The sequence below is a fragment of the Dreissena polymorpha genome, chromosome 3 (genome assembly GCF_020536995.1).
Source record: "Dreissena polymorpha isolate Duluth1 chromosome 3, UMN_Dpol_1.0, whole genome shotgun sequence".
Classification (NCBI taxonomy): domain Eukaryota; kingdom Metazoa; phylum Mollusca; class Bivalvia; order Myida; family Dreissenidae; genus Dreissena; species Dreissena polymorpha.
The window spans coordinates 81,367,755-81,394,045 of NC_068357.1; the positions used below are offsets into that span (position 1 = coordinate 81,367,755).

At 35.2% G+C, this 26,291-nt stretch overlaps 1 protein-coding gene across 1 annotated transcript in view; it reads right to left on the minus strand.

Moving 5' to 3' along the window:
• Positions 1 to 5,722: 5,722 nt before the first annotated feature.
• The window catches only part of LOC127874969 (NAD-dependent protein deacetylase sirtuin-2-like), a 33,451-nt gene continuing 12,882 nt past the window's right edge, over positions 5,723 to 26,291 (minus strand). Inside the window, exons 5-15 of the mRNA XM_052419695.1 lie at positions 25,357 to 25,416; positions 23,910 to 23,978; positions 23,249 to 23,372; positions 22,146 to 22,214; positions 16,849 to 16,901; positions 15,033 to 15,109; positions 13,009 to 13,066; positions 12,487 to 12,554; positions 11,325 to 11,391; positions 9,540 to 9,676; positions 5,723 to 9,003 (exon numbers count right to left, since the gene is read on the minus strand). Coding sequence (XP_052275655.1) covers positions 9,584 to 9,676; positions 11,325 to 11,391; positions 12,487 to 12,554; positions 13,009 to 13,066; positions 15,033 to 15,109; positions 16,849 to 16,901; positions 22,146 to 22,214; positions 23,249 to 23,372; positions 23,910 to 23,978; positions 25,357 to 25,416 — 738 coding nt within the window. The 3' untranslated portion in view covers positions 5,723 to 9,003; positions 9,540 to 9,583. The remainder of the gene's footprint in view (positions 9,004 to 9,539; positions 9,677 to 11,324; positions 11,392 to 12,486; positions 12,555 to 13,008; positions 13,067 to 15,032; positions 15,110 to 16,848; positions 16,902 to 22,145; positions 22,215 to 23,248; positions 23,373 to 23,909; positions 23,979 to 25,356; positions 25,417 to 26,291) is intronic.

The following is a 26,291-nucleotide window of genomic DNA, read 5'->3' on the forward strand; positions in this document are numbered from 1 at the left end:
GATTGAAGTTTGATCAACTCTTTTCCCTTCCCTTTGTGCTTGTGTACGATTTTGAAGCAACAAAACAGTTTTAAAGAATGGTAAAATCTGGTTGAATATCCGGGTATGTAGGTGAGTCACGTGGTGTTTTTAAGCGCGTTATTTAAAATGCGGATCACTCGATATCGTCATCCCGATATGCTAAGTATACATGCTCAGCCTCCGGCTTTACTCAAATAATGCCCATCATCCTTCACTAAAGCTTGGATGATGGATCATTTTCCTATATGTGGGACCTGTTGCTGGCGGATCCTTGATTTTAATAAATGAGTCCCCAGCAAACGAGTTACGTCTGCTGGTGTTGTCGGTAGGGGAGCTCATTGGGGATGTCTGGGAGTCGACCATTCTGGGACGGTTAGGGGGGACACTAACTCAGGGTTCCTCCTCTATTTCACAGATACCAGAGATAGAAAGGTTCTCCAATATACTGGAGTGCACTGACACCAGAGAGTCTCTCCCCGTGATATCAAACATAGAGTCGTCCGACAGTGTAGGACCACTACAGGTGGTGTCGCTAGCACCGTCCGTCAACGTGGTGGAAGGGGAGGACCCCCTGGTAGCCACAGGAAGGCGTCTCTGAGTGGGTGGATCCCCCTGGATAGGCGATACAGGGGGGGGGTGCATAAGTCGGGGGTGTGTTTGGTTACCGGTTCCGCAAAGGTAACCTTGGGGGGGGATTCCCTATTTATAGGTTGAGGGGGGGTACTCTTACCCACTAGCCCCTCAACTGTGGTGCATGTCCTCCCGGCTTGGGGCGAGATAGAACCGGGAGAGGCATGTTTAGGTGAAAAATCGGAACCGGTTGTGATGATGGTGTTTAGGGCGCCCACGCTGTGGCTGACAGTGTCAGGTGCAAGTAGCCTGCTCTCCGCCTCGGACCAGGTGACCCCATAAAAATTGGCATAGGTGGCTATATGGATAGCCTTCTTATAGGAGGGGCACCCCTGGTAGGATGCGGAGTGCTGGCCGCCACAGTTGGCGCACAAACGAAATTTGTTTGTGCACCTTCTTTGGCAAGTAGCGCCGGCGCAACGCAGCAAGAGGTGGTATTAGAGCATTTTCCCCTGCTGGCTATATGACCAAAGCCCTGGCAATTGAAACAACGGGCAGGTGTGACGGGGCAGGGACGAATGTCAAGGGTGATACTGGTGTCCTTGACTAAGATTTTATTTGGGACTGGTACGGACGCTAAAAAAGAGATTTCGACCAGTCTCGGAAAGCCAGGTGGGGCAGGGCGATAAGGCTCAACCCTTTCCAAATTAGTGATGAGGATATCAGAGATAGAGATTGCAGGTTTAAAAGAAAGAGATGTCTGAAGTTCCATCAAATCCTGGCTTTCCGGGATCCCTGCTATATAACCATGAACCGTCCTCATGTTCGACGGGGATAAGGCCCGGACCGCGACTTTGCCAAGATAGAAAGTACCCCTAGAAAGGAGGGTGGCAAGCGCTTGAGCGGACTTGAGCTGCAAAAGCACGCAGCCAGACGCCAGGGGCACCGCCCGCTCAACTAGTCCGGGGAGTACCCCCGCCAAACCTGAGGCCAATTGAAAAATGGTAAGAAGAGACATGATGGGGGCTACACTTCCAGCTGACTGGAGGAGGCACTTAAAGGGCATGGTGTTATGAGATAGGTGATGCCTATCCGACCCTGAACGTGCCTCCCCTAGTAAAGGGGTCAGGTTTTGACATTGCCCCTTAGATGGGTAGATGGATGCTCTTTTGTAGGACGACATATTGTAGAAATGAAAATGAAATAAAGAAGGAACAACGCTAGTTTCGTGGGAATCTTAGATGTTATGTGTGTGATATAATAATGGTTTTTATTTGACACAGCTTTTAATACGTGTAAAACACTAAATGCAGGCACCGCACCGGTAAACAACCCAATATAGTTTATATAAGTAAATAAGGTAGTTAATTTGTCATTTGGTAATGTTTATACGATGAAGAAGCCAAAAATAATTCCGAATACCAAATGACGTCCGAAATGCTGCAAGTTTTAGAAATTTACGAAAAAACAAAAAAAAGAATCAATGGACGGGTAAGGGACAGTGCGGCGAAGTGGATAGATGTTCTGGTATTGTTGTGGCTCTCTGGTTCGTCTGTTTCTCTTTGTTTTTCTTTGAAGTGGCGGTTAATCTTTATTTACAAAAAATGAGCTCTGTTCAAAATGGCTGCCGGAAACACGATGAAGAGAGCAGACACCATGCTAAATCCTTGAAATGCACTAAGTGACCCCGTGACCTAGTTTTTGACACAGCATGACCAATATTTGAACTTGACCTAGATATTGTCTAGATACAACTTCTGACCAAGTTTGGTGAAGATCGGATGAAAACTATTTGAATTAGAGAGCAGACACTGCTGTGGACACCGCCCGCCAAGGGTGATCTTATAATACGTACTGTTTTCAACGGGCGTATAAAAATATTTAATATGCATTTTGCAATTTGTTTCTAAGTCCATATTTTTTACTTATAACATAAATAAATCATTATGCTTTAACAAAAACTGTTACTGAAACTTCTAATTGCCCCCAAGGTATTGTTCTGAATGAAAAGTGTTATATTGACATTCAAAGAAGGTCAAAATTAGACAAGTTTTATATTTAAAAAAACAGATTAACAAATAATAACAGCACTGAAATACTCAAGACATACTTCAGATATGTGTTCATTGCACTGCCTCTGGGTGTTCTTTAACATTCTATAAACTCTTCAAAGATTTCCTGAAATTCTAGTAGTGTAATACTCAAAAATATAAACACATTTTCAAAAAAACAGGACCTCCACACAATTATTTCCTATTTCAGGTCATTTATTAGTGACAAATTGTTGACATTTATAATCTTATGTTACAATAAAAAATACAGATTATTTGAAAATGGATGAATGAATAAAATAAACAAGAGGGCTTAACCTAAGGTCGCTCACCTGGGACACCTAAACTTCAATAGGAAGATTTTATGATGTTTGTGTTATAACACTAGTTTTTATTTTTGTGATCTCCTTTTGTCCATTGTACGTCGTCAACATTTGCAATGTTAACACTGATAGAGGCCACATTTTTTTGTCCGTTCTTCATGAAATTTGGTCAGAAGATTTGTGCCAAAGATATCTTGGAAGAGTTCCAAAATGGTTCTGGTTGGTTGAAAAAACATGGCCGCCAGGGAGCAGAGCATTTTTCTTTATATTGTTATATATGGCTTTAGTAAAACCTTGTTAACATTTTAGAGTCCACACTTATTGTCTGATCTTCGTAAAACTTGGTCAGATGATCTGTCCCAATGATATCTTGGCAAGTTCGAAAATGGTTCTGGTTGCTTGAAAAACATGGTGGTCAGGGGGGCAGGGCAATTTCTTTTTGGCTATTGTAAAAACGTGTTAACATTCTAAAAGTGTCATTTATTTTCCAATGATCTTGAAAATTGGTTAAAATATTTATTTTAATGATATCCTGGATGAGTTTGAAAATAATTCCGGTTTGTTTAAAAACATGGCCGCCAGGGGGCGGGGAAGTTATCCTTATATGGCTATAGAAAAACCTTTTTAGCACTATAAAAGTTAAATTTATAGTTCACTTATCATGAAACTTGGTCGGAACATTTGTTCTAATAATATCTTGGGCTACACAGAACAGCTCATTTCATTTGCATCCCAGGTGAGCGACTTTGGGCATTTCAGGCCCTCTTGTTGTTGTTTTTGTTTGGGGGGGTTGGGGGTGGGGTAAGAGGGGGTATAGAGTGGGGTGAGGTCATTTATTAGATGATCTTTCAAAAATAAGAAAAAAATTGGAAAACGAAATTGGGGGGGGGGGGATTCTGGGGTGGGGTGTGGGGGATGGTTTGGGTGGAGTCTATTGTGGTATGTCATGTGTTGTTTTGTCAAAGTATGAATCAAATCTGATCATAAATAATGAAGACTATTGAAGTTATGGCAATTTTATCAAAATATAATACTTTGACCTTGAGAATAAAGGTCATTCAAAGGTCAAGGTCGAATTCAACTTGCCAGGTACAGTACCCTCATAATAGTAACAAAGTATTTGAAGTTTTAATGCAATAGCCTTGATACTTTAGAAGTAAAGTGGATCTAAACACAAAACTTAACCAAATTTTTAATTTTCTAAGTATAAAAGTGGCCATAATTTTGTCAAAATGTCAGTCAGAGTTGTAAAAAGGTACATATTTCTTTAAAAATGCCAGCCAGTTATCTTACTTTGCCTGCCCAGTCGCCTCATGATAGTAAGTAAGTGTGCCATGTTTGAATGCAATAGCTTTGATATTTTATGAGAAAAGTGGACCTAAACACAAATCTTAATCGGACGCCAACGCAGACGCCCAGGTGCTGAAAATAGCTTTTTTTTCTTCAAAAAATAGATGAGCTAAAAATTAAATCTGGGAATGAGTTAAGTAATTCATTAAATTAAAATGTTGAAGTCATCTCACAGAAAAAGGACATAAAGGCTCAGTTATCAGATGAGCTTAAATAGGAAGAACAAGGGCTGTTTGTAAAACATGCATGCCCCCCATATGGGCTGTCAGTTGTAGTGGCAGCCATTGTGTGAATAGGTTTTTGTCACTTTGACCTAGTGACCTGAAAATCAATATGGGTCATCTGCGAGTCATGATCAATGTACCTATAAAGTTTCATGATCTTAGGCGTAAGCGTTCTTGAGTTATCATCCGGAAACCATTATACTGGCTCCAGTCACCGTGACCATGGCCTTTGACCTAGTGACCGGAAAATCGATAGGGATCATCTGCAAGTCATGATCAATGTACCTATGAAGTTTCATGATCCTAGGTGTAAGCGTTCTTGAGTTATAATCCTGAAACCATTTTACTGGTTCGAGTCTCCCTGACCTTGACCTTTGACCTAGTGACCTGAAAGTCAAAAGGGATCATCTACAAGTCATGATCAATGTACCTATGAAGTTTCATGATCCTAGGCGTAAGCGTTCTTGAGTTATCATCCGGAAATCAATTTACTGGTTCGAGTCACCGTGACCTTGACCTTTAACCTAGTGACCTGAAAATCAATAGGGGTCATCTGCCAGTCATGATCAATGAACCTATGAAGTTTCATGATCCTAGGCGTAAGGGTTCTTGAGTTATCATCAGGAAACCATTTTACTGGTTCGAGTCACGGTTACCTTGACCTTTGACCTAGTGACCTGAAAATCAATAGGGGTCATCTGCGAGTCATGATCAATGTACCTATGAAGTTTCATGATCCTAGACGTAAGCGTTCTTGAGTTATCATCCGGAAACCATTTTTCTGTGTAGAGTCACCGTGACCTTGACCTTTGACCTAGTGACGTGAAAATCAATAGGTGTCATCTGCAAGTCATGATCAATGTATCTATGAAGTTTCCTGATCCTAGGCCTAAGCATTCTTGAGTTATCATCCGGAAACCATTTTACTATTTCCAGTCACTGTGAGCATGACCTTTGACCTAATGACCTGAAAATCAATAGGGGTCATCTGCCAGTCATGATCAATGTACCTATGAAGTTTCATGATCCTAGGCCTAAGTGTTCTTGAGTTATCATCCAGAAACCATCTGGTGGACGGACGGACAGACGGACCGACATGGGTAAAACAATATACCCCCTCTTCTTTGAAGAGGGGCATAATAAGAGACGTCCTCAGATGCAGCAAATTTAGATGAGTCTGGAGAAACAAATCACAGTTTATTGTCTATTATGATAAATTTATAATACAAACATTAACATATGAAACTAATCACAGCTTATTGTCTATGATGATAAAACTATAATAAAAACATTAATATATATCAAACAAAGTACAGTTCTATAATGATAAAACTATAATACAGTCATTAAAATAAATGTTCTATCAGAAAAGAAGGAAAAAGTGTGCCTATATTTCTTCTGATTCCCTTAAATACTACAACAGCCATTAACACAGTAACTTATGACAATCTTGATAGTGAAAATCAAATCAAGTCTTTATTGCACACATGAATTCATTAAAGTAATAAATATCAACAATTTGTTTTAGCTTTGTTTCAACTGTGACCATGACTTTTAAGTACACAACCTGGCTTTGCATGTGACATATGGTTTTTATATAATGATCTTTTTTTTTGACAATTTATTTCAGAAGAAAGACAGAAATGTACGTTGCTCAATGACACCCACTCCATGGGGGTATAAAAATCAATGGAAATAATGTTATGCAAAATAATACATGGCCCTTTAAAATTGGTTGAAGTAGAATTTTCCTTGTAAACGACAAATGTGTTTGTGGAGCAGGTTCAAACAATCAAATTACTAAGTTAACTATTTGCTGTAAATAATTTCTTTAGATTTACCCCTACTTTGTTAGCACAGCAGCAATTATGTTGAAAAAAACGAAAGGTCATGTTAAATTTACATACAAAACTATATTTTTTTACAGTCAGGTAAACACATCTAAAGAAATTGTAAAATAGTATATGGAATATGCAATTTGATGTTAATAACTAAACACATGTTAACATTTGGTAAGTAAATATCATTATTAATCTTCTAATGAAGTAGCTTGCTCATTTTATCTCCTGGAAACACGTACCTTAAACAGATAATTTACTGTATGAATAATTAACACAAACTGATGAGTTCAAGAACAGAATGTCATATTTTAAATACAAAAATTGCACATATTTGTATCATGTTTGAACTATATTTCATAAAAAAAAATAATGTATGAAGACAGTACTTTTTGAAAATTAGAAAGACACAAATAGTAGATACAAAATACATTTGTTCACATCTCTAACTATCTCTAACTATTGTATCAACATGTTTTTGTGGCTACATGTACACACTAATTACAAATAATATATCATCAAATTTAAAATTATTGTTTTTTGGCCTCGTTCTGGGAAAACTGATTAGCCTGCACAGGCTGATTGGAGACAACACTCAGCTTTTTATGTTTTTTTTTGTTTGAAGGAAGTCTTTTAGCAAAAATCCAGTTAAGGTGGTAAGTATTGTAAGCAAAAGAGATGTAGGCTGTAAATCACCAAATCACTAAGTGTAACACAAATCAAAATAATTTAAGTATCTAGAGTAATAGCTATCCAAAGTGTACATGCATCAATATTAAAAGCAAACAAGAAGTTTAATGAATACTGAGTAAACTTTATGAAAACTGTCATCAATTATAACATGATTCTCAGTGATTTTTGGTGACAAACAACAAAAATGTACCTGTTTAACTATGTAATAATCAACCCAACTGGCAGTCCTTGTAATGGGCAGATTACCGGTATACAATAAAGCAGCGTGCATACTCTGCTTATACTTCATTACCTGTATTAATTAGATAAACCACTCTTTGTCACACTAATGTGTGGGTGTTCATACATAAGAACCTCGCTTTCAGAAAACCAGGCTTCATTAATGTGCCCCGGCGAATCCTGGATGACCCTGTATGCACATGCATTAAGCCAGTTTTCCAAGAATGCGACTCATACACCTCCAAACATAATATTGTTGTTTATCGTCTGATAAACACATATATAAAATATTATTTATTTAATATAAATTCTCAAGAAAATAACTGCAACATATACAAGTGTTTAATAGTACAAGTAGGCAAGGGTATTGGTAATATTGTTAATATATATTCCATTTCTTTATACAAATACAATATAATTAAATTAATTGGAAATAGTTGAACATTTGGTCATTAACAAAAGAGTATTCTTGACTAAGGTCATGGTCATTGCCAAGGTAACCAATAGAAAGATTTTCAGAAGAAGTGCTTAGTTAAAAGAAATGTATTACAAATGTTTTGTTTGCATAATTATGTCTACTCTTGAAACAAAATAATGAAAGAAGAAATAAACAGACATGTGTCTCAGACACTAATGCCCCCACATCACATGTTTAGACAAAGACATATCACCTATTTATTCTACAATTGAACATAAGAAAAAAAGGTCAAAACTAGACATAGTCAAAAGTCTTTATGGTCACATACACGTAAATGTAAATCATGTTAAACAGTGAACGTTTGAGCAAGAATCGGTCTGTAGTTAAAGGGGATTTGAAAACACCAAATTTTGGTACAATATATTCCATAGTATACAACAGACGAAGGACCATAATTTTTTCTTTAAGATCATCTTCCCATTCAGGTCATTCAATTGCAAAATATTTTCAACAAGATCCAGACAATAAGTAAAGAGAAATAGAAAACATAAGGGGACTGAATATTCTATAGTGGAAATACAAAAGAGGCAATTTTTCTGCCAAAAACTTTGCAGCCAGAATTCCTTTCTTCTTGGTTGATCACATACATTGAGAGTATTAAAATGTGAAAGTTTCAGCAAGATCCAAGTCAGTTATAAACGAAGAATTGAAAACAAGTTGAAAACATAAACTTTGGATATTACATAGTCCATAGTAAAAAAGCGACAGAAATAGGCCCATAATTCAGTAAACAAATTCATTTTATTAACATCATCTTCACATCTGCAAAAGTTTGAGCCAAATCCACCTAGTAGTTATAAAGGAGTTGAAAACACAGGCTTCAGACAACTATAAATTCTATAGTGGGAAACATAAAAAAGGTCATAATTCTGCCAAAACAAATTCCATCCAAAATTCATTCCATTACGATCATCTACACATTAAGGTCATTCAACTATGAAAAATTGAGTAAGAAGCATCCAGTAAATAAAGAGAATTTCAAAACATAAGCAGACATACGGACAGATGGACAAGTGCAATTCTTAATTCCTCTCATAATGGGGGTGAGGCATAACAAATGGGGCATAATTCTGCTAAATTGCAGGTAAAAATTCTGCAAGCGACCTGCACAATAAACCCTTAAACATGCCTTAAATTTCAATTTAACAATTGAATATCTGTAGCAGACACAGAGATATGGAGATGGTGCATGTCATGCTCAGGTGAGGTTAACACCGGTTAAGGATCAGTAAGTACCTGAAATAAAGTCATGAAAAATAACAATTTGTGAAAACTGAGCAAAAGATTGCATAATAATAAATGTTAGTGCATATCATTTAGCCGTCATGGACAATGAATGTGGGTACCCCCCATTAATGATATGATAACAAACAATGCTCTTGGGTCATGTTTGCACTGGCTTCATCTGCTCCAGTAACTGACTGTCATTAATTGGCTTCCCCATACTTTTGTTCATGTAGTAGAAGGTACCAAAAGAAAACATCATGTTATGAACCCTGGCACTATATTATCATTTCAAGTGACCCTTAACCCTTTACTACTAAAAGATATATTTTGACACGTTTGTAGTCCATCTGAAAGTTAAATTTAATTGAAGACCTTTCTAACTAGATTCAAAATTTAATGGCTTCATTTCAAACCCTTATATACTGATGATAAAACCTCAACAGACTGCGAGTTACTTGCAGGCTGTTCTGGTTTTATGCTGTTTGCACATAGCCATGTTTTATTTTCTTCTGAGTGGGAAAATTTTAGGTGACCCTCAAGTTTACCTCCAACTGTGGACAGAGACCATCGTTTATTATGCAGACTGTTTTCACACCTTCGCCTTGGGCTGGGTGGATGCTGTAGCCTTCATCTCCAGCTCTAGCCTAGCATGCTCTTCACAAACCAGCGTCTTCAACTCCTCCTGTTGATAATAGAAGAAAAACTTGGAAGAAAAAGTTGAATACAATTTGAGACCAGTTTTGCAATATATATATCAAGCCTTGCTCTGGAATAACGGGGCTTAATGCATGTGCGTAAAGTGTTGTCCCAGATTAGCCTGTGCAGTCTAACAACATTTATTCGAATGTATCACTATATTAAACTACTTTCTCTGCCACAATTCTTTTCCTTCTTTTTTGACTTGAAAATGCACGGTTAATTATAAATGCCTAAGTAAAATTCATATCTATTTCAAACTTAAATTTAAGTCCAGACTGCATTTATGCCACACATATTTATCTGTTTTTATTTCTAATTAACTGTCACGAGTTCTTACCCAGGGGGGTCCGGGTCCCCTTATCACCAGCTGGCTGTCGAGTTCGGAATTTTTAAAATAAAATGATTTTTTTTCTCTCATAAAAGGGACCACAGTACACTTTCCCTCAAAACAAAAGGCAGATGTCCTATATTGTCCCGGATAAACAAGGGGATTAGCGCTAATCTACTCGCCAGAGGACATGCTTTCTTATGGCCTTGTACAAACATCCCCTTTTGATCCGGAATGCTTCATCTATCAATGGTTGATGAAACAAGTCTGAATTGGCCAAGAAAAGAGAAGCAGCGAATGGAAGCAACTGATACAGGAAGTCAAAGGTCTGAATATTGCTGATGTGAATAATTTGTGAAAAACAAATAATGTTGGAGGCAATTACAGAGGAGATTTGGGTAATCATCATTAATTTCAACCAATAAGTTCTTTTGTATTTGTCCAAGGCCCATTACTTCGCCAAAAATCAATGGATCGAAATGAAACACATATGAATTTCACAGATCATCTAATGTCAAGTCATGTAGGTAGACTCACACAACACATATCAGGTCAATATCTTAAAGCATTTGAGAAAAGTCCGGAAAATGAAATTCCAGACGGACGGACAGTCTGATTCCTATATGCAGTCCTACCAGGGGCATAAAAATAAGCTAAATATATAAAAGAGTCGTGTTAAAAACCTCCAAAAAACGTTTTTTTATAGAGAAAATCAATTGAATCACACCTTGAGTTGAAGCTGTATTTCAAAGGATTTTACGACTTTAAAATATAAGTTAGTTAGAGAACAATTTAAGATTGTTGTTTACAACTTTTCTGTGTCAAAATATTTTTCCCATATGCAACAACATCTTTCATAGAAATATTCAACTGTACTAAGCATAAGCCTTTTTAATGCTTTCCTCAAATTTTTTACATAACTATCGTCATTTGATCATCATAGAGATCAATATTTACATAATTTTCAATACACAATATTTACAACACCATTCAAAAGCATTTACAATTACATGTTTGGTCTAACATAATAATTCATTTCAGTTTAAATGCATCAAAAGATTCTTTTTGTCCTGAGAAGAACCAGTTTGAGTTGTTTTAGAAAGATCCTGAAAATGCACCTTGTGGGGATTAAACCTGTTATCCTCCTGGTTGCTAGGCAGATGCCATATTACACTACACAATTGTGACTTTACATGTGAATACATCTAGGATTTAGCATTAAACTGCAGTAATCCGCCTAATATTGTAGTTACAGATACAATAATTTCAAACTAAAGCCTCGAGTCACGTAACAATCTCTTACTCCCCATCCAAGCAGATCTGCAAGGGCCTGGCATCCTTCGTCACACTTGCCTTGCCAGAATACATCCCTGCAGGACATGAGAAAGTATGTTAACCTTTTACCACTTAGATAAGTATTAAGATGCATGTGTAGTCCCATAGAAAGTTGAATTTAATTAAACACCTTTTTACTAAATTCAAGTTTTAAAGGCTTCATTTCCGCCCCTCAGATACTGATGAGCAGCAAACAGCATAAAACCTGAACAGACTGTGAGTTACTTGCAGGCTGTTCTGATTTTATGCTGGTTGCAAAAGCCATTTTCACTTTGCTTCTTATGGGAGAAAAGGTTCAACAAAACAAGACACGTGCATACTGGCCAACCATCCACCTTATCAAAACTGCGAGAAGGGCAAATGAGCATGAACATCATGTTCCATTGACCAGTGGTAACCAATGAAGTGTTTTTTGCATAAAGAATGAGAATGTATATAAGTCCTGCTCTGGGAAAACAGGGCTTAATGCATGTGTGTAGGTATCATCTCAGATTAGCCTATGAAGTTCACAATGATTAATCTGGGCCGAAACTTTTCACCTATACTTCTTGATTTTTGTTTGGAGGAGACTTTTGTCAAACGAAAAAGTCCACAAAAGCAGAAAATGCTCCCCTGATTATCTTGGAAGACACTTTACACACATGTATTAAGCCCAGTTTTCCCTGAGAACTGCTCATTTAGATTATCTAGATTCCTGCAGTGCAAGGAGGAATACACTTTATGACAAGGAAAACTAAGGGATTTTATTATCATTCAACCATGATAGTTTAACAACTTAAGAAACTATCTTAAAACAGATTATTTTTGTTCATGAAAAGGGGCAATGACTTCGTGTTTTTTTTGGTCAAATACAAAACAGTTTAGCACAAGCATTTTTTTAATTGCACACACCTTTTCTTGCATATTTATGGATAAAATAAGAAAACAACTTTTGTGTTTGTGGTCCAAAAAGGTCTGTCATTGTTAAAATTGTATGGATAACCAAAAATGTTCAAGTTTGGCTATACATACATGATTTTTCAAAATACACATAACTGTAGTCTGTATTAAGTATATATATATGGAAACAAAAATAAAGAAAAATGAAGAAATATACAAACATGATTTTACAATAAAGACATTTTTCTCACCTTATGTTGTCTGGATTATCAAAGTCAAAATTGCTCCCTCCTCCAAATAGCATGGAAAAAAAGTCGCCCTACAAAAAAATATATTATGATTTCAATACACCAGGAAAAAGGTTTAAAAAAATCATTTTTCAATAGAGCACACTAGTAAGTCTAAAATCATTAAAACATATTGTAAAACTTAATTAAAATAAACTACAGCACTGAAAACATTAATTTCAACTTATTCAGTAAATTTTCACTTGCAAGTGAAAACATAATGCTAAAAAAATAATTAATTTTTAAATCCTTTCACATGTCCCAAAACCCTAAAAATTACAAAACCATATTATTACTTACAATGGGCAGGTTCATTATCGCATTACTAATTTTAAAACCACTCTACTTCCAGAAAAATGTTTATTTCAACACAAGCATTTTCTTACAACAAACTGCTGACATGACTTCTAACAACAAATAACTCAAGATAGAAGCCAACATTTCTCGTATAATTTTTTGTGGGGTCAAATTCATAGTTAAACATACACCACCGCCTTTAGTCCTCTCCATGTTTATGTACAGTCTTGGAACGTTTTTTCTGGTTCTGGAGTAGAAATTATATTTTCAGTTACATTAATTTTTTAAAAGACCTCAGACAGGAAAATATAAATATATAATGTCACACACAAAATTGATCAAGCTTGGTCTTAAAAGATATGGTATGTAATATTGCAAAAAACAAACAAAAACAAGAATCACATATGCCATTTTTTAAACTTAGTGGCAATTAATTACCTGTTTCTGTATATTGGAATAAGTGTTCAGTTAACATATGTAAGAAAACCAACATCACATGGTATGAGACATTTAACTCTTTCAGTGCTGGAACCGAATTTTGAAGGCCTTTGCAAACACTTTGGATCCAGATGAGATGCCACAATATGTGGAGTCTCATCAGGATCCAAACTGTTTGCTATTCTGATAGTATTCTTTGAAAAAAATCGAAGAAAATGCTAATTTTTTAAATTCAGCATACAACATTTTAGCAGAAGCAAAATTTCCCAGCATGCAAAGGGTTAATGATAATGGGTGTTTCATGCCGATATAAGTGTGCTAAAAAACATATAACTCTTTTCATTCATTTTCTGCGAGTCTCCAAAAACATGGATACAACAAGACTACAGTCAAACCTGAGAACAGCCGTCAGTCAAGGGAAATGACTAAAGTGACCGTTGTCCACAGGTGACTGTTGAATTCGGATCACAATTTTAAGATGGTTTGTCAGTTGGTAATATTGCTACGTCATTACCCCCACCCGGTCGTTTGCATACAGTGTAAAACGATGGCTCATTGCCGTTAACAATTGTTTACTCATGCATCTCGTTCATTCAGTAAATAAAGTTTGTCACGTGCCGTTGACGTCACGTCCGTACAAGTCTAAAAAGCGGATTCGCTGTCATAAACCGATAGTACGGTGTAATTGTACCATTGAAAGTACCATGTACTAATAAGCGGTCATTTAAATAGCGATAATTACTTTAAATGTGTCGCAAACTCTGACATATTTTCTTTTGAAGACACCCCCACAATTATCCCCGGAAAACAAACCGTCTCAACACCTTATTATTTGTTTACTTGCAGCGGGGTGCTTTTATAAGACAATTACCGCTTTCAGACGCTTTAACCGCAAAATAGACGGACAAATGATGTGCTGTGTTTTTATTTTCGCGACTCGAGACAAATGACGCGTGACCATTGAATTCAGGTCAAACATGAATTTCGGAGTGGAATATAGTGGCCATTGGCCGTTATGGCCAGGTGGCCGTTAAATTCAAGTGTAATATAGAGTATTTTTCGTCGGGGGGATTCCAGACTGACCATTGTCTGCAGGTGACCGGTAAATTCAGGTGGCCGTAAGGTCATCTCCATATTGCCATCTATCCATGTTTCAAGTTTCATGGAAAAATATGAAAAACTTTTAAAGTTATCGCAGGATCAACTATTTTCAGAAATATTTCTAGTCTATTTGTTGCCATAGCAACCAGAATTCTTGACGTAGGAACAAAATGAAATGACGTGCATAATCTCCATATTGCTATCTATCCATGTTTCAAGTTTCATGAAAAAATATGAAGAACTTTTAAAGTTATTGCAGGATCCAGAAAAGTGTGACAGAATCACAGACTGACTGACAGACTGACAGGCAGAGCGCAAACCATAAGTCCCCTCTGGTTTAACCTGTAGGGGACAAAAAAATTGACTTAAGAGCCAATTTTGGGGGTGATTAAAAATAAGATAGAATAAACATGGAACTTAACATTTGAGCCTCATTCTGGGAAATCTGGGCTTAATGCATGTGCATAAAGTGTTGTCCCATATTAGCCTGTGCAGTCTGCACAGACTAATCAGCGATGGAATTTTTCGTTAAAAGAAAGTCTCTTCTAATCCATAATCCAGCTTAGGCAGAAAGTGTCGTCCCTTATAAGACTGCACAGGCTAATCTGGGACGACACTTTATGCACATGCATTTAGCCCAGATTTCCTAGAACGAGGCTCATTTTTCCTCATACCTGCCGGTCAGGGAGGCAAACGGTTGAACCACGAGTGAAGTCCCCAGGATGATGAGTAGGTCACACTCTTCCATGTCCTGTGCAGCAAAAGAAAAATGCCTTATAAGAATAGCAAATAATAAAAAATAAAAATAAATAAATTTTTGTAGCTTAATTAAACTATAAACTCTTTGAAAAAAGTTTGGAAACTGACAAAACAACGTTTTGAGCGCATTTTTAAAGTATGTTGTAATTAAATACTAGTACATTAGTTTTCCCAGCTAATCATTCTAAATCAAACAAGGGCTGTTCGTAAAACATGCATGCCCCCCATATGGGCTGTCAGTTGTAGTGGCAGCCATTGTGTGAATACGTTTTTTGTCACTGTGACCTAAACCTTTGACCTAGTGACCTGAAAATCAATAGGGTTCATCTGCCAGTCATGATCAATGTACCTTTGACGTTTCATGATCCTTGGCCTAATTATTCTTGAGTTATCATCCTGAAACCATTTTACTGTTTTGAGTCACTGTGACCTTGACCTTTGACCTAGTGACCTGAAAATTAATAGGGGTCATCTGCCAGTCATGATCAATGTACCTATGAAGTTTCATGATCCTAGGCGTAAGCATTCTTGAGTTATCATCCGGAAACCATTTTCTATTCGAGTCACTGTGACCTTGACCTTTGACCTAGTGACCTGAAAATCAATAGGGGTCATCTGCCAGTCATGATCAATGTACCTATGAAGTTTCATGATTCTAGGCCTAAGCATTCTTGAGTTATCATCCTGAAACAACTTACTATTTTGAGTCACTGTGACCTTTACCTTTGACCTAGTGACCTGAAAATCAATAGGGGTCATCTGCCAGTCATGATCAATGAACCTAGGCCTAAGCGTTCTTGAGTTATCATCCGAAAACCATCTGGTGGATGGACCGACCGACCTACGGACCGACCGACATGTGCAAAACAATATACACCCTCTTCTTCGAAGTGGGGCATAACTATCTTATGTTGTTGATGTTGTTGTCCTGTTCTGTTTACATGTCCTCACACATCAATCCCATCTCATTAAACACAATGCCACAAAATTGGTAAAAGCTAAGTATCAAGCTCTATGACAAGTAAATGTCTGTATTCTATTTACTCCCTTTCAATCCTTTGCAAGGTACATATTTTAGGTGCATATTGACCATTTTCTATAATATGCAGCGATTTCATTTGTCCCATCGGGAAAAGTACCGGTAGGGAAAAATTCGCGTTAAAATCTGAAAATTGGTAAAATTTGTATCGTGAAATATTCAGATAGGGAATTACAGGTCTCTTTGATTGCTTGGTACTTAATTGAACAAATCCATTTAAATACTCTATTAGACCCCTTTTTACTTTAATTATTCAGTTTCATATCTAATTGTATTTGTCTACTCTCAGATATTGCATTTTTAGACAAATTTACGCGAATTTCCTTTATTTAAAAAAAATTCCAGACTGCAATTGGAAATTTTTGTAATATTTTCTCAAATGAAAAAATGCCTTTTACGGGAACTTAACAAAGAACGAAAAATTCGCTGACATGTGAGCTTAAAATTCAGTTGTTAACTAAATTTGTTGTAAGATTATTTATATGAAGAGCCCAAGAAATCATTACTTACTTACAGAAAACAATTTAAACTCAAATTATTAACATTTTAAAATCTATCCTTATTTCTGTTCAAGAAAACCCCAGATATATCTCAATAATTTAAATAAATGCTACATTCACAGAAATACAGTTTACTGGTAAAAATGTAATTCTGTAATATTTTTTTAATCTTGATAAACGTTAAAAACAAACCTTGATATGCATTCTAAACTTGTCTGGCAAGCTCTCCCCAAAGAAAACAATGTCTGAAACACAAAAACAAGACAATATATAAGAAAAAGGAAGGACTAAAACTTATCAAATTAAAAAAAACAACAGAAATATGTGCTTATTTGTTTCATAATCAATATAATGTTCTATAGTGTACACACACATAGTACACATATATGATGTATGTGTCCATACTTTAAGGCATTCATGTGACATTAAAGTAAGGTTAGTTATAAATGCAATGGCTGGATGCAATAAAAAAATCATATATTGTGTATCAATTTAAAAAAGTGGTATAAGCATACATCTACATTTTAGTCTAACAAATAAGCCAGACAATAACTATACAACAACTAATAAGTCTTACAATAAGCATACATATACTTATAAGTCTGACAATAATCAATAAGACTCTTTTCACAATAGGCCTAAATAGATAAGAGCGCAAAGTCACGTGACTCGCAGAACTCCAGAACGAGGTTGAACGTTTAACCATTTACAATAGTCCCACGCAACGCCGCATCTGATTTCAACCTTTCACTCTTAATTTGAACATTGGGCGATGTAATGATTTAGAAAACACAGTATTATATTGTCAGAATAAGTAATAAATATGTACTTCACAGTTTAAGTGTCAAAACATTATAAAAAAAACTTGATTAAAGCACTTGTTTTACTTAATTTTTGCACACATTTGACACTCTTTGTTAGAGCTTTTTTTTCCCCGCTGTTTGAATAAAGATCTATCTTGTTTATTAATTCATCTGTGGTTTAATAGCCCCTGTAGCACAAACCAATTATCTCGTTATGATCAGATACTGTGCAGACAAATTACTAAACAACAGCATGGTGTCATAAACCACCCGTGGTAGATGCCTGGTCATTTGACATCATTTATGATACTCAATGTCTATCGTGGTGATAGTAGTATTACGTAGTAATTTCTAAGACTAATGTTACGCCAAATACTCTAACTAAAAACAGTATAGATATAAGCCAGTTTTATCATAACAATACAATGATTGCTAGACATTCGTCCTAGCCTATTTTTCACACAGGCGGATATTTGTTCCTATGTTTTTTGACAACCTGAACATTCGTGCCTTCATTATTTTGACAATGCGGATAATGGTTTGCACATAACTGTGACTGCCCTGACATATGTCCCTGAATAATTGCTATCCCGGTCATCATTATAACATTTTTTTCCAAAATAATATGACAGGAATTTTATCTGGTATTTTAATGTGTCGTTATTAATATAGTTTTTTTTTTTATTAAAAAAATATCATATTTTCTGTAATACTTTATACTGTTGTGGGACTTAATTGTAATCATGAGAATGATAACGTTAAAAATTGACTTACACTGAGATCTGTTATTTGCGAAACTTTGCAGAAATCGGAGCGTGAAAACTATGTAGGAGCGAATATCCGGTCTTTCTAAATAATGTTGGAACGATTGACCCAGATGTCTAAATAGCGTGGGAATGAATGACCGGGTAGTTAGGACAACGTATGAACAAATGTCCGCATTGTCAAAACTATCATAGGAACGATTGTCCTTGTTAAATAATGTTCGGATACATAAATAAGTGCTTAATACCTATGCATATGAAATATTTATAAAATTTTATGCTTAACACGAAACCTATTTAGCGGGTACCGGTAAAATTAAACTCTGTCATTAAACTTCGTCATAACGCAGTCTTATAAATCCATTTATAAAACTTAAATCCTCAAAAGTATGTTTGTTGGTCTGTACTATTATTCATGAACGATCGACCGTGTAAGATGTGTGTTGACTCTAAGAAAAAGCAATATAAAATGCAAAGCACATGACACTATGTAAGTGTTATGTCTTTTTCTTTTAACTTGAAATAATTTTCTTTTACAGTGAAAGACAATATTGAAAAATTCTTTTATACAGGTAAAAAAACGAACGTGGAGCAAACTGAACTGTCTATGCATGCACTTGATTTCTCTTTAAACGTGATTATGAGTGATAAATATATGTCACTTTATGGCATACATCTCTTAAGTCTGTATTTTTCTGAAACATTGTTTAACCCTGTTGTGGTCAACAAAAATGCTTGTTTTAATTTTGTTCTTCTATACACTAACGAACACAGAATGTTTTGTATTATACGACTTATGTATATACTTGTTTTGTGCAATTATCAATGTTTTTTCTTTAGACCACATTTGCTCTGATGATCATGCGTGTCTTGAATTTTAATAAAGATGAAATAAAATGTATATACATGTATATACTAGTGGTACTTAATACTATGGCTTTAAAATATGACATAGGTGCAAGAATGTTTATTTTATAACCCCTCATCAATTTATTGACTGAACAACACATGCATGTTTTCCGTTAATTATTGTTACTAGTGTCAGTACTCATGAAAATCACTAATATATTTCATAAAAATCAACTGGTTTATAATCATAAATATCATCCGCCAAAGATCTATACACGTTCAGCCTCGTTCTGAAATTCGACGCTTCACATGATATCTAAACATAGCAACAGCGGCGGTATTGTGAAACTGGTCTATTATAAGTCTGACAATAACCTTTCACCTACTTTTAAGTCTGCAAAAAAAGATACAACTACTTATAAGCCATGCAATAACCATACAACTACTTATAAGTCTTACAATAACCAAAAAACAACTTATAAGCCTTGCAATAACCATAAAACTACTTATAAGTTTGACAATAGCTATATAACTACTTATAAGCCTGACAATAACCATAGTTCTACTTATATACTGATAAGTCTTACAATAGTCATATAACTACATATAAGCCTGACAATAGTCATATAACTACTTATAAGTCTGACAATAGTCATACAGCTACTTTTAAGTCTGACAATAATCATACAACTACTTATAAGCCTGACAATAACCATACAACTACTGATAAGTCTGAAAATAACCATACAAATACTTATTAGCCTTGCAATCACCGTTCAACTACTTATAAGTATTACAATCACCATACAACTATTTATAAGCCTTACAATCACCATCCAACTACTTATAAGCCTTACAATCAATATACAACTACTTATAAGCCTTACAATCACCATACAACTACTTATAAGCCTGACAATTACCATACCACTTTTTATCAGTCTGACAATAACCATTCAACAACTTATAAGCCTGACAATAACCATACCACTACTGATAGGTCTGACAAAAACAACACAGCTACTGATAAACCTGACAATAACCATACAGCTACTTATAAACCTGACAATAACCATACATCTTCTTATAGGCCTGACAATAACCATACAACTACTTATAAGTCTGATAATGACCATACAGCTAATTATTTGCCTAACAATAATCATACAACTACTTATAAGTCTGATAATAAGCATACAGCTACTTATAAATCTGACAATAACCATACAACTCCTTAAAAGCCTGACAATAAGATTACAACTGCTTATAAGTCTGACAATAACCATATATCTACTTATTTGTCTGACAATAACCATACAACTACTTATAAGTCTGACATTACACAATACAAATCTTGGTACGTATTTGTGATCGATTAAAGTGCGTAACCGGTTTAACCAATAATCTAGTTTAGTGTTTAGTGTAAGTTAACCTTTCAATCAAAAGTAAGTTAACTAAAAGAACCTTGTACAAATGTACTCAAAATGGCAGCCCATCGTGTTCTAAGTTCGAAAAAGGGACATTTTAAGCGAACAGCGGCTCCTGCAGGAAGTAAATGTATATTACAATATGCTAACAGAAATAAATCTAATGATGCTTCTAGAATTTTAAGCGATCTTATTGTTGAAGAAGATTATAATTAACTTTATAGAACCACATGTAGTGTGACTTTATTTTCAATTGTACAAGCAGTGCCATAACTTAGTTTAATTGTGAAATGACGTTTGTGTACTATATGAATACTATATGCAAGAAAGACCCAATCAAGACAGAGATATAACTCATGTAAGTTGAATATTTTAAAAACAGTCTGTTAATATCATCATTTAATATTTATTTTGTTTGCACTTATTAATAACGAATAATAATATTTCTAGATTAAACACGCCATGTCAGTTTTTTATAGAAATGGAAAATACCCCTCAATATTCCTAAAAACCCTTTATGGCTGAAACAACGGAATAAAATACCCTTTAATAATATCAGGGGTAAAATACCATTTAGACTAAATCCTTATCTGGAGCTCTGCATCTACTTATAAGTCTGACAATAACCATACAACTACTTATAAGTCTTACATTAACCATACATCTACTTATAAGTCTGACAATAACCATACATCTACTTATAAGCCAGACAATAGTCATACATCTACTTATAAGCCTGACAATTACCATACAACTACTTATAAGTCTGACAATAACCATACAACTACTTATAAGTCTGACAATAACCATACATCTACTTATTAGTCTGACAATAATGATACAACTACTTATAAGCCTGACAATAACCATACAACTACTTATAAGCCTAACAATAACCATACAGCTACTTATAAGCCTGACAATAACCATAAACATCTTATAAGCCTGAAAATAACCATACAAATACTTATAAGCCTTGCAATCACCATTCAACTACTTATAAGTATTACAATCACCATACAACGATTTATAAGCCTTCCAATCACCATCCAACTACTTATAAGCCTTACAATCAATATACAACTACTTATAAGCCTAACAATCACCAAACAACTTTTTATAAGCCTGACAATCACCATACCACTATTTATCAGTCTGACAATCACCATACAGCTACTTATAAACCTGACAATAACCATACAGCTAATTATAAGCCTGAAAATCACCATACAACTACTTATAAGCCTTACAATAACCATACTACTACTTATAAGCCTGACAATTAGGACACAAATAGCTGCCAATAAGTGTACAACTAAATTTAAGTCTGGCAGACAGGTGGACTAGAGCAAAGAAATACAGTCGAAACTGACCTAACGGCCACCTGAAATTAACGGCCACCTGCAGACAACGGTCAGTCTGGAATCCCCCCGGACGAAAAACACTCAGGAAGAGGATGGCAAAAGAAATGATTTCATGATCAATCCCCACAAAACTTACTTGCTCAGGCACGAGATGAAACCAAGAAATAATTTGTAGTCAAGTGCTCTGCCAACTGAGCTAGGGGGCCTTAAAAATAATCCATAGATGTAAAACTTCTAAATGTGTGAAATACACATTAATGGTGCCAGATGAACAGTGGTTACCTGGCTTCACAATTCCATCACAATCTTTCTGTGTACATCGAGGGACAACATCTTCACTGAAAATACGCTCTGAAAAACAAAGCGTACATAAGTGATAAAATTTGTGTTCATTCTCTGTGAATTATTACTTCCAAGTGTGTGTGTGGGGGAAAAAGGGGAATCACCAAATAATTTCACACATAAATGTTCTACATCATATGAGATATACCTGTAGATAATGGAGATTTAATCATCATAAAAATGAACACAGAAGACATCAGTAAAAAGTCAAAAGTATTTGATGAAACAATTTTGAGATTTATGACTACATCTATTATCAGCAAAATCTGTCAAAGACCGTTTGAAGGTATATGAGTGTAATTGCTTCTCTACGGGACATCTCTATCAAATAATACACTTTATGTTTTATGAATGGCTTATAATGCACAATATTTTCCCATGTCCAATGTAATCCTAGATTCTTCTTACACAACTAATCAACAGGTGGTCTAACATAGTTCTATTTAATGCTTCCCGGTGGTTTAAAGAGAAATATCAGTGAATTAAAACTGATAATTCACTGTTTCAAAAAGTGAAAATTAACAGTGAAAATTATCCATAATTTTCACAGTTATACTATGAAATGACATCTTATTCATTTTGTTAGGACATGATGATTTCAGCAAAAATGCAAAAATAATCATTTGTAAGCATGAAATAAAAAGAAAATTTGTTGGATTTGGTGGAATACATTGTACCGGTATATTGATTTAATTCACTGGTGATAATAGAAATATATATTTTCTATGATCACTCGTGATTTAAAATGGATATTAAACTAAAGCCAACAAATCTATGCTTTATACTGGGATTGAACCGTTAATTATCTTTAATCATTTAATACTTTGTACAGATATATATATAAGCTGCAGCATAAGAAAATGGGTCTTAAGCCATGTGCATCCCTGTCTACTAAAAAGACCACAAAACCTTGTGTGACTTTATAGCGGACCATGCAGCTCCTGACCAGACTGCCGGGATACACAAGCTGGTCTGGAGCTACGTTAGCCCCATATGAAATAAGACCCATTTTTGCATTACACGACTCAAGTGATTATACCCACCTCTCATCCATTCTTGCTCATATTGTGCGTTGCACTTGCGACAGTGGCCAGTGTTGAATGAACCGTGGGCCTCAACAACTTTCCCGTCACTTAACCCCGAGACTCGCTCAAGTGTGTCGATGTTCTGCAAAAATATAATCATTTTATTAAATGTCTTTTTGCGGTTTATATTGAAATATCTGTGATTCAAAAACTGTAAGTCACTGTTACAATATGTGGAAAATAGTTGAGATCAATTTTGTGATAATTTTCACTATTTTATTGTGAAATGACGTTGATTTTTCATGTCGTGACGTCATTATTCCACTACAATTTTTATATTAAACTCTTAACATTTTAATAAACTGCGGTAAAAAGTTTAAGTAAAATCAAATATGTTGGTGAATTATCAATTTTTCTTTACTGGTGATGATAGAAAACTAATATTTTCACTAGTGAGTGTGCTTGTGAAAATATTAATTGATTACTAGTAAATTAACAACGAAAATGAACTGAAATCATCAAATAACCTCTATATTTTTGGATGATTATTTAGGATAAATAAACAATATTCTGCAAACAATAATGGTATATATTAATTAATGAACATATTGACAGCAAATTTACTTAGTAAGCAAGCAATGATCTTGCTTTGATTCCAGTTGATGTTAAGAGACAATACCTGTGTAAAATGAGTAAGCAGTTTGTTCTTCTTTTCCAACAGTTTTATGAAGTAATGGCAGGGTGTTGGCTGAAATATAAAGCAATAGCAAAAATAGTAAATATGTGCATAATGATATCAAATAAAGGTCTGAAAGTTATAGGTCTTCATGACTTTAAAAAAAAAAACAGTCCATCAACACATATGTAAAGCTTTATTATAACATGCCAAGTAGGGATGGAGATATGGAATGTTCACACAAACGTAAACCTGAATTTCTTCAAACAAAAAGGGGCATAATTAAACCAAATTGCAGCAGCTATGGAACATGGTCAGTGACCTCACACAATGACCCAGAACACATATGTAAAGTTTCCATTCAATACCTGTAGCAGCGATATGGAGACATTGTACCTTTACCAGAAAATTACAAGATGCCAATTCAAACATTTGGGTGAGAAGCCATTTTTGCCCAAAATTACAGCCTCTTACAGGCTGTTTACCAATTGCAAGAAGTAAAAAAAGGCTGTTTACAAATGGCACAAAGTCATCTTTTTTCCCCAAAAATCTGACCAAAATTCCCCAAAAATATGCTAAACTTTTCCAATTAACTTAATAATTGGTTTATTGAATTAATTATACAGCAATTTATTTCCCTAGCACTTTATAATATAAATTTTAGCTTGCAGTTAAATGTGCACTTATAAACAATAGGTATACTGTTATTTATTATTTTATTAATAATGTTTACATTTACGCAATTTCATGGTCTATTGCGTTTTTTTCCAATAAAAAAGGCACAGGCTGTAAAATATAAACAAACAAAAAACAAGGGCTGTTTGTAAAACATGCATGCCCCCCATATGGGCTCTCAGTTGTAGTGACAGCCATTTTGTAAATATGTTTTTTGTCACTGTGACCTTGACCTTTGACCTAGTGACCTGAAAATCAATAGGGGTCATCTGCGAGTCATGATCAATGTACCTATCAAGTTTCATGATCCTAGGCATAAGTGTTCTTGAGTTATCATCCGGAAACCATTTTACTATTTCGGGTCACCGTGACTTTGACCTTTGACCTAGTGACCTCAAAATCAAAAGGGGTCATCTGCGAGTCATGATCAATCTACCTATGAAGTTTCATGATCCCAGGCATAAGCGTTCTTGAATTATCATCCGGAAACCATTTTACTATTTCGGGTCACAGTGACCTTGACCTTTGACCTAGTGACCTCAAAATCTATAGGGGATCATCTGCGAGTCATGATCAATGTACCTATGAAGTTTCATGATCCTAGGCCCAAGCGTTCTTGAGTTATCATCTGACAACCACCTGGTGGACGGACCGACAGACTGACCGACATGAGCAAAGCAATATACCCCCTCTTCTTCGAAGGGGGGAATAAAAATCACTGGAAGCATAGCTCGGATTTTTCTGTGAATAGGTGCCGAACAAATACAACACTTACTTTGAAGGCTTGTTTTGGATAGAGATCCTTACAAAGGACAAAGAAAGGCTCTGGGTTGGTCTGAAATGAGAGCAATGTGTACAAACATGGACACCTTCTTAATCTGGTTATATTATTAACATTTTGAGCAGATTGTGGATTATTTGCAGTTTATGTAGTTAATGTAGTGAATCAAAAGTTTAAAATGATCGTCTTTTATTGTTAGTAGATTTTTTTTAGCGTATGTTATTCAAGGCATATTTGTTTGAAATACAATGGAAACTCAATAGAAAAATTTATGAATAACTCTGTCAATAAAAACATTGTTGTAAGTATAGTTGTAGTTTCATACATAAACAAAACATGTTTGTAAAACATTTGTGCTGCCACCTGCACTTGCGTCCCTGTGATCTTGTCCTTAAATCTGTTGATTTGAAAACGATTTCGCGTCATCCTTAGTCAAGACCAATTGTTAAACTTATTTATATGCGCCTAAGAAGTCTTAAGATATTATGCCAAAATTCCAGTATACAAGCCTCTGTGACCTAGACCATTGATCTGATGACCTAATTCTAACTTAGACATCCAAAATTTCCCCAATTATCCACTACACCACTTGGCATGATCATAGATCAAAGCATTCTAAAGATATTGAGCGGAAACCGATTTGCTCTTACAAGTACTTGTGACCTTGACCTTTGAACTGTTTACCTCAAAATCAGTCAACATCATTCTTTCCTTCTAAGTAACCAGCATACCAATTTGAATGATCCTTGGTCCAAACATTCACTAGTTATCTTGAACAAAAAATGTCTTGATAAAATTCATGTGACATTGACATTTGACCTGGTGACCTGAAAATCAAAATGCAATTTTTTCTTCTCATGTAACCATAATACCAAAGGCATTATTGTTGGTCAAAGTGCTCTAAAACAAACAAAAATGAAAATAATTTC